Source organism: Grus americana, unplaced genomic scaffold, assembly GCF_028858705.1.
Source record: "Grus americana isolate bGruAme1 unplaced genomic scaffold, bGruAme1.mat scaffold_328, whole genome shotgun sequence".
NCBI lineage: Eukaryota > Metazoa > Chordata > Aves > Gruiformes > Gruidae > Grus > Grus americana.
In genome coordinates this window covers 47,503-56,314 of record NW_026561607.1, presented here as the reverse complement: position 1 = coordinate 56,314, position 8,812 = coordinate 47,503, and the positions used below count along the sequence as shown (strand labels likewise).

General features: G+C 61.5%; 1 protein-coding gene across 1 annotated transcript; it reads left to right on the top strand.

Annotated features, from left to right (window-relative positions):
- Nucleotides 1–1,589: 1,589 nt before the first annotated feature.
- Nucleotides 1,590–7,468, top strand: LOC129200582 (BCL-6 corepressor-like protein 1). The gene is made up of 5 exons (XM_054811898.1): nt 1,590–1,650; nt 1,841–1,950; nt 3,464–3,632; nt 4,676–4,825; nt 6,249–7,468. Exon 5 carries the CDS (start codon nt 6,341–6,343, stop codon nt 7,448–7,450), a length of 1,110 nt encoding a protein of 369 aa, XP_054667873.1. The 5' UTR covers nt 1,590–1,650; nt 1,841–1,950; nt 3,464–3,632; nt 4,676–4,825; nt 6,249–6,340; the 3' UTR covers nt 7,451–7,468.
- The last annotated feature ends 1,344 nt before the right edge of the window (nt 7,469–8,812 follow it).

The window sequence follows — 8,812 nt, the reverse complement described above, 5'->3', positions numbered from 1 at the left end:
AACTCCGCCCCCGACGCAAACACCGCCCCGACGCACGCCGAGCCCCGCCCCTCACGCAAACTCGCCCACACAAATCCGCCCCCGACGCACGCCAAGCCCCGCCCCTCACGCAAACTCCGCCCCTCACGCAAACCCTCAGCGACCCGACGCACGCCAAAGCCCCGCCCCTCACGCAAACTCCGCCCCGACGCACGCCAAGCCCCGCCCCTCACGCAGCGCACAGGCATGCTCGCTCGGTGTGCCGCCTAGCGACCAAATGTCGGTACTGCAGCGGCAGCGCCGCGCATGCGCAGTGCAGCGCCACGGCCCCTCCCGGAACCGGCTGCCGGCAGTCGGTGTGCAGGGGCTGCCGTGAGCCGAGGGAGGAGCGGAGGCATCGCCGGGCTGCGGCTGCACGGAGGGAGAAGGTGAGCGGGGCAGCGGGACGGACCGGCGTGTCCCGGGGAAAGCCCCGAGGAGGGCGGCGGCAGCGGTGCCGCCTCCGAGGAGAGGCGGGGGGGCGGCGGGGTCCGTGTCACAGAGGGGAGGGGGGCTGCCCGGAGCCGCGCGGCGGGTGGGGGGGGTGCGCGCCGTGTCGGAACCGGGCGGGGAGACGTCCGGAGCCGGGCGGCGGGGGCTGCCCGGAGCCGGCGGGCGTCCGCGCCTTTCGGAGGTGGCTGAGGGGAGGCGGGGGGGGGGGGGGGGGGGCCAGCCCGGAGCCGCGCTGCGGAGCTCGGGGCTGCCGTCGCGGCTCGGCGGGGCTTTCGGGTGAGTCGGCTTTCGGGTGAGGGCACGGGACGGTGTCCCCGCAGGGTCAGGAAGCGTGGAAGGCTGCCTCCCGCGGCACGCCGGCAGTTGCAGTCTAGGGGCACGCGGCTGCTGGTCGGCCATATTGGCTCCCCGGAGCACGCCGGGAAGTGTAGTCTTACGGCACTCTAATGGCTGCCACGCGGCGCTTGCCAGTGCGTGCCGGGAGGCGTCGTTTTCGCGGACGGGGCTGCCGGACAGCCCGACTTGCTCTCGCAGGAGCGCGAGGTTGGGGTTTTTTTGCCGGTTTCGAGTGGTTTTCTGCAGGCTTCCAGCCGCTCCCGAGCAGCGGTGCGGGCCGTGCTACGAGAGCGCGCGCGCGCTCGTGGTGAGGCGTTGCCCGGTGTCCCGAGACGAGCGCTACCGGTCGGACTCTCCGGAAGCCTGTCCGGCAGCCCCAGGCGCCCCGAGCCCTGGCGTGAAGGCGGCAAGCTGGCCCTCGCCTGTGCCGCTTTCTTCCTGAAGGGGGTGCTGGCGGCGGCGGCAGCGGCAGCAGCGCGGGGAAAGAGCGGCGTCTCCGGAGCCCCTGCAGAAGGAGGAGGGTCTCCGGCCAGGGCCGACCTCCGGTAGTAACGGCCACTGCTTTTTCTTTCCCTCTCCCAGGCCGCGCTGAGGACGTGGTTGCCCGTCCCTCCCTTGGGGATGCCGTCGACTGCAGCCGCCTCGCCTGTGCCTGGCCTGGCTCGCCTCGTGCGTGGGGGCGAAAAGGGACAGGCGGCGGAGCGCTTACCGGCCGTGGACAGGAGCTGCCCTAAGGGAAGGAATGGCCAGAGAAAGGTGAAGAAAGAAGAAGAAGAAGAGATGGAAGGCTCTCCGGCCGGCAGCTGCCTCCCGCTGCAGGCAAGAGAGCGCCTGCCTCGCCGGGTGAGGAAAGATCCCTCGTTGCGCTCCGCGGCAGGTCAGGCTGCCGACGGGCACCGCAGGGTCGCCACGCGTAATCCAAAGCACGGTGCGGCCGCGTACGAGGGAGGCAGGGAGGGAGGCAGGGAGGCAGGCTACTCATCTAGGCAGACTCGTCTCCTCGGAGCTGTAAGACACCCGTGTATTCTCTTAGGCGGAGGACAGCCGAGCGACCGGAGTGACAGCACAGGAAAGGCGGAGAGCAGGAGAAAGAAGCGTCTGCGCTGGCAAGCTCTCCCGGCAGCGCCGAGAGCCAGAGCTGCGGTGAGTCCTGGGCCCGCGGGGCCCCATCGCCTCTCCTCTGCGTCGCGGGCCCTCCTCTGCCCCCTCGCTTTCCCACCCCGCTGTGGGGTTTTTTGGTTTGCTTTCTGCTCCCCGCTATGTTCTTTTTCCATCTCGCTCTGACGGGCTGCCTGTCCCCACCTTTTTCAGGTCCTCGCTCTCTCTGCCCCGTAGCCCGTGGCTATTGTTTCCTTCTCTCTCTCCCTGTCTCTCTGTCCGGCCCCCAGCCACTGTTTCTGCATTCCTCCCCCTCGGTCCTGTAGCCCGTCGGTATTTCTGCCGTCTCTGGCGCTCTCTGTGCGGCTCCTCGTTCCTGTTGTTCGAGGTCTTCCTTCTCGGCTCCGTAGCGAGTCGTCGTGAGTCTCTCTCTTTCTCCGTCCCTCTCGAGCCTCTTCCCTGCCCCTCGTTTTGAAGGCCCGCCTCTCTGTCCCGGCACCCGTCGCTACGGTTCCTTTTCTCCGTCTCGCTCCCCGTCCCTGTTTTTCTAAAGTCTCCCCTCTCTGCCTCCTAGCCCGTCGGTACCTTTTTCTTTCCCCGTCGCGGTTCGTCTGGCTCCCTGTCCCTCTTTCTTTCTTTCTTCCTTCCTCCCTGTCTGCCCCGCAGCCCGGCCCTTCGTTCCTTTCTCCTTCCCTCTCTGTCCCTCTCCCGGTCCCCGGCATTAAACTCTGCTTCTCTGCCCGGTAGCTCGCCACCGTCTTACCTTTCCCCGTCTCTCTCTCTGTCCAGCTCCCTCTCTCGAATCTTCAATTCCTCCCTGTCACTGCAGAAGCCTGTCGGGACTTTTTCCCCTGCCCCGGCTTGCCTCTCCCTGTCTCGCGATTCCTCCCTCTCTGCCCTCTTAGCCGCGACCGTTTTTATATTCTCCGTCTCTCCCTCGGTCCGCCTCGAGATCCCGATTGTTTTTTAAAGCGACCGAATCGTCGAGGTTGGCAGAGACCTTTACGATTATCGGGTGGAACCGCGAACCTGGCGCTGGCAAGTCCCCCTCTGCCCCGCAGCCCGTCCCTTCCCTTCCGACGGCCTCTTTCTGCACCTCTCTCTGTCCGGCTCCCGGCCCCCTCTTTTCCACTTCCGCCCTCTGTACCCTGTGGCTTTCCCCCTCTTCTTTCTCTCTCTGTCTCTGTTTGAGGAGGAGCAGCTGCCGCCCCAGCGTTCGCACCCCGTTCACGGTGTCGCGCGCACGCTTCTTCTCGGGCGCGCTTCCTCCTCCTCCTCCTTCGGGCTCGACCCGAGGCTTCCGGCAGCAGTCTCCGGGTGTCGGATTTTGTAAAATAATTAACGTAACTGAAAGGTGCAGCAGCGGGATCGGCCCGGGCGGGGCGCCTCCAAAGAGAGGGACCCGGAACAAAGAAATCCCGGGGCCGTTCCACGCTTGGGTCCCGGACACCCGCCCCTCGCGCGTCCCTTAGTCCCGCGGTGACTTTTGGTCTGGGGTCTTCTACCGTCGTCTCGGATTCTTCTTCTGTATAGCTGTGGGCGGTGCGTTATTCCACAGGTGCTGCTGCGCCGATGCTCCGTACGTTCGCAGTAACGGGTAGAGCGGAAGGCTCCGTGGCCGGGGAAGAGCGGCACGGACACGTTCCTGCTCGCTCCGTTGCACCGGAATTTCGACGGCTGGGTTCGGCCGCTAAATTGATGGCGCTACCGGAAGAAATTTCAGAAAAGTGAGTACTGTGCTTGTCTTTAACCTTTTAAAGTAATTTTTCTACGGGCGCCCCGGTCCGTGGCTTAGATATTTGGTTTGCGGCGAAACAGACCCGGAACGTGGCTCCAAGTAGCGTTCCGATTCGCTGAAATTCCCCGTAGTCAGAGAGCAAGAATCGTGAATGTTGCTTGGCGGTTTGAAATCTCAGGCTTTCTCTGAAAGCTGACCTGCCAGAATGAGCCGAAAGCAGGCCGAACGCCAATAGGGATGCCGCAGAAAAGGTCCTCTTCTTGACAGGAGAAGAGCTTGGCGAGACGTCAGCGCCGTTTCCCGTAGGGCCTCCGACCTACCGGTTCAGCAAGCGTGGGCTTTGTGCGATTCCCTCGGGGACGATGGCGAACAAACGTTGTACGGCAGAGAGTATCTTAGCTTACTTTCCATCTCCTGCTCGGTTACTTGCAGAATATTTAATTTGGCGTCGCACGGACCCAGAGGGACGGGTCCCCAACTCATGCTGGTAGGGCAACCCCAGTACCAGCCGGTAAAATCGGAAAAGAGTACGACGTTTTGAAACGTTTGCCTTGCGAGGAGAAGGGCCGTCTCTCGTTAGGCAACTGAATTCTGCGACCGATTTCCACGCCTCACGCGCGTGCGTGCGCGCACACGCGCCCCCCCCCCACCCCCCCCCAACAGGCAGGCTTTGACGGAGGCAGTCCCTAAGGCAACGCGATCTAAAACGTGGAAGTTTTTTTTCTATTTTTAATAGTTTCTTACGGATAGGAGGCTCGAGTGAGCGTTTAGCCTGTCCCGTCCTTAATTCGGAACCCACTGGCTGGTGCAGAAGAACGGTCGTGTGACAAAACCAGCATGAAATTTGTCCCTGTGCCGGCTGCGTCCCGTGGTAAAGGAGTACATCTGTTATTCCGGCGTGAAAGATGTTTGATGAGCGTACCGCATCGTCAGAGCTGCTCTTGGTCTGCCTGCAAGCCGTGGGTTATGATTTAGAAATACGTTCGCCTACCGTTCCATAACAGTGTGGTTTTGGTTTTTATTTTTTCAAAGAAAGGGTGGCTTTTTCGTCGATCTCTTTGTGAGAGTATCAAATCAGGCGGCGGTAAATACGTAGAAGCAACTAGGCGTACTACGGCGTGTACCGGACAGCGTTGGCGTGCCGCTCTGCTAGCAGCGGAGAGCCAGATGAGGATGCCCGTGGTAAGTACTCGTTCTGCCTCCGGCTGAATGGAAAGATTCTCATGTTGAGGGTTCCTGGGCTTGTCTGTGTGATTAGCATTACTACTTTTTTTTTTTTTTTTTTTTTGTGTAATGTGAAACAGGGTCAGATGATTGTTGATGAGTGGGACTTTGCGTACTCCTTTAGGTAGCTTTTCGTACTGAACCTTAGATCAGTTACAAAACTTAATCTTTGTGCAGTTTACGTGTTTTGTAGCATCTGTGGCAGAAACAACTACAAAGACATTTATCCTGTAGGTAAGCTGAAAATAAAAACGCGGTTTCTCACCTGATTTTTCTTTCGGAGGAACGCTCGCCCCCAGCGGCTGGTTTTTTTTTGCTAGTGCTGTCGGGGGGAAGGAACGGCGGCACTTGCCTGGCTTCTTCCCCTAGCCAGGGACCTGAAACTTTGTTTTCCTCAGCTGTTTCAGTAGAAATTTACAAGTGTCGGTGGTCAACAGTGGCAGAGAATTGGGTGGCGTTTTCAATTTCAAAGGGAAGGAACATGTTGATGTTAATTCTGTTACCAAAAGTGAAGTACCAGCTGCTTCCTCTTTCTAGATCTTCTCTCCTTTCGCCGTCCTCCCCGAGGGGTAACGTGGCCACGCCGTATACCTTTTCTGCTCTGGTACCGTTCGTTTGATACGCAGGAGCGCTGTGAAATAAATAGAAGGGCTCCGGACAGACATCTGCCATCGTTGCGGCTGCCTTAAATCGTGTATTTGTCCCTTTAGCCCGTCATTTCCTTTCCGCTCAGTTGAGTTACGTGCAGCGTTAGGTTCCAGTCGAGAGCGGTGCCGCCGAACAACGCTCTGGGAGCGTGCGCGGAGGAGGGCGACCGAGATGGCGAGAGGTCTCCGAGGCAAGACTTAGGGGGAGCGGCTGAGGTCACTCGGTTTGTTCAGCTTGGAGAAGGGAAGGCCGAGGGGTGACCTCATCGCAGTCTACACCTTCCTCGAGGGGGACGGCGGAGGGGGAGGCGCTGACCTCCGCTCTCTCCGGTGACCGGCACTAGGACCCGAGGAAACGGGACGAAGCTGCGTCAGGGCAAGTTCAGACCGGACGTTGGGAAAAGGCTTTTCACTGAGAGGGCGGTCGGTCAGTCGCGGAACAGGCTCCCCAGGGAAGCGGTCGCAGCCACCGAGCCTGTCAGGAGTTCAAGGAGCGTCTGAACGATGCTCTTAGTCGCACGGTTTAGTTTTAGGTAGTCCCGCGTGGAGCGGGGGCTTGGTCTCGGCGATCCGTATGGGTCCCTTCCAACTTGAGATACTCTATGATTCTGTGAAATCTTCTGGGTTAGAAACGACCTTATTGTAATAGAGAATTCGCTGAACGTGGCTTTGTGCAAGGACTGTCGTCTTAGAATATCTTTTTTTTTTTTTCTTCCCCCCCCCCCCCCCCCCAGATATGAGAAAAGCTCTGTCCAGAGATACGGAGACGAAATCAGTTGTACCTCATCCCGTGACACCGGAAGACATTGAGTAAGTGTAAGCTGTGATGCTCAGTGAAATTACTAAGAGCGTTAAGTTTCCCGTGCCTTTGCTTTCACTCTCCCATTCTCTTGTCTTGCGGCACGTCGCGTTTTTTGAGGCCGTGGAAGCGACACCGGGAGCGATGGGGTGTCAGAACCAGGTCCTCCTGCCTGTCGCTGGTTTTGCTTACCTTCGCCGTCTCTGTGTACCAGTCTGCGTGTCTCTCTGTGTTCCTCAATCCCTGTCCTCTCTTCTCTGTTCTGCTTTGTTTCGCTGCGTATGTCCCGTTCCCTGTCCCACCTTTATCCTTCCTTCCTTCTTCCTCGCCTTTTTCTCTGTCCTTTTGTCCTGCTCCCCGACCCTGTTTCTCGCTCCATCTGACCGTCCTTTTCCTGGCACCTTTGTGTCTCTGCTCCTTGCCCCCGTCTTTCTCTCCCCTCTGCCCAGTCCTCGTCTCCCTCTTTTGTCTCTCTGCCCCTCTGTCCTGCTCCCTGCCCCTCTTTTTCTCACTCTGCCCCAGCGTCCCGCTCCCCGGTCCTCTTTCCCTCTGTTGCGCTCTCCTTCTCCCTGCTCCCCAGCCCGCTTCTCTCTCGCTCCCGCTTCCTTTTTTTATTCTCTGTTGCTCTGTCCTGCTCCCCGTGCCGCTGTCCCTCGCCGTACCTCTCGGTCCGGCTCCCTGCCCTTATTCTCTTTTCCTCCCTCGCCGTGGCGCTGCCCGCCCAGGGTCGTTTCTGCCTCTCTGTCCCGCTCCCCGTCCTTGTTTGTCGGTCGCCGTCCCGCTGCCTCTCTTCCTGCCGCTTCTTCCTCCCTCTCTGTCAGGCTCCCCGTCCCCGTCCTTCACTCGCCGTCCCTTTCCTTGCCTCGTGCTTTCTCGCTCGCCGCCGCCCCCCCCCCCATCCAGCTGGCTGCCCCTTTTCTCCTCTCAGCCAGCGTCCTGCAGCTGGCTCCTCGGTTTTGGCGGCAGCCTGCACATAGCAGCCCAGCTCTCCAGCAGCCTGACGGACCGACCGTGTGTCTGTTCCACGCCGGACTGGCGAGCGTGGCTCTGGGTAGGACAGCCGAGGTGCCCCAGGGCCGGGCCCCGAGCCCCGGTGCGGAGTCTCTCCCGGGACCGGCTCTGTGTGTGACTGAATAAACGCTTGCGGTCTCTTTTGCCGTGCCGGCTGCGTTGGTGCTTCCTTTGCGGGGGGCGAGGGGCAGGGGAGGAGGTGTGTTGGGGGGTATTAACGTATTCAACAAGGTCACATTGCTCGCATCCCCGGGATCCAAAAGTGATGCTTCTTGGCTCCGCCCCCTGATGCATGCCAAGCCCCGTGCCTGAAGCAAACTCTGCCCTGATGCACGCCCAGCCCCGCCCCTCATGCAAACTCCGCCCCTGATGCATGCCAAGCCCTGCCCCTCACAGAAACTCCGCCCCTGAAGCAAGCCAAGCCCCGCCCCTCACAGAAACTCCGCCCCTCACAGAAACTCCGCCCCTGAAGCAAGCCAAGCCCTGCCCCTCACAGAAACTCCGCCCCTGATGCATGCCAAGCCCCGCCCCTCATGCAAACCCCGCCCTGATGCATGCCTAGCCCCGCCCCTCACACAAACTCCACCCCTGAAGCAAGCCAAGCCCTGCCCCTCTGCAAACTCCGCCCCAATGCACGCCAAGCCCCGCCCCTCACGCAAACTCCGCCCAGATGCACGCCAAGCCCCGCCCCTCACGGAAGCCCCGCCCCTCACGCAAACTCTGCCCCCGACGCATGCCAAGCCCCGCCCCTCATGCAAACTCCGCCCCTCACGCAAACTCCGCCCCTGATGCATGCCAAGCACCGCCCCTCACACAAACTCCGCCCCTGATGCACGCCAAGCCCCGCCCCTCACAGAAACTCCGCCACTGACACAAGCCCCGCCCCAACACAAACTCCGCCCCGATGCACGCCAAGCCCCGCCCCTCACGCAAACTCCGCCCCGACGCACGCCAAGCACCGCCCCTCACGCAAACTGCGCCCCTGACGCACGCCAAGCACCACCCCTCATGCAAACTCCGCCCCCGATGCAAACTCTGCCCCGACGCACGCCCAGCCCCGCCCCTCAAGCAAGCTCCGCCCCGATGCAAACTCCGCCCCGATGCACGCCAAGCCCCGCCCCTCATACAAACAGCCCCTCATGCAAACTCCGCCCCCGATGCATGCCAAGGCCCGCCCCTCACAGAAACTGCGCCCCTCACACAAGCCCTGCCCCGATGCAAACTCCGCCCTGATGCACGCCAAGCCCCGCCCCTCATGCAAACTCCGCCCCCGATGCACGCCCAGCCCCGCCCCTCAAGCAAGCTCCGCCCCGATGCAAACTCCGCCCCGACGCATGCCAAGCCCCGCCCCTCACAGAAACTGCGCCCCTCACACAAGCCCCGCACCGACACAAACTCCGCCCTGATGCACGCCAAGCCCCGCCCCTCACGCAAGCCCCGCCCCTCACGCAAACCCCGCCCCCGACGCACGCCAAGCCCCGCCCCTCA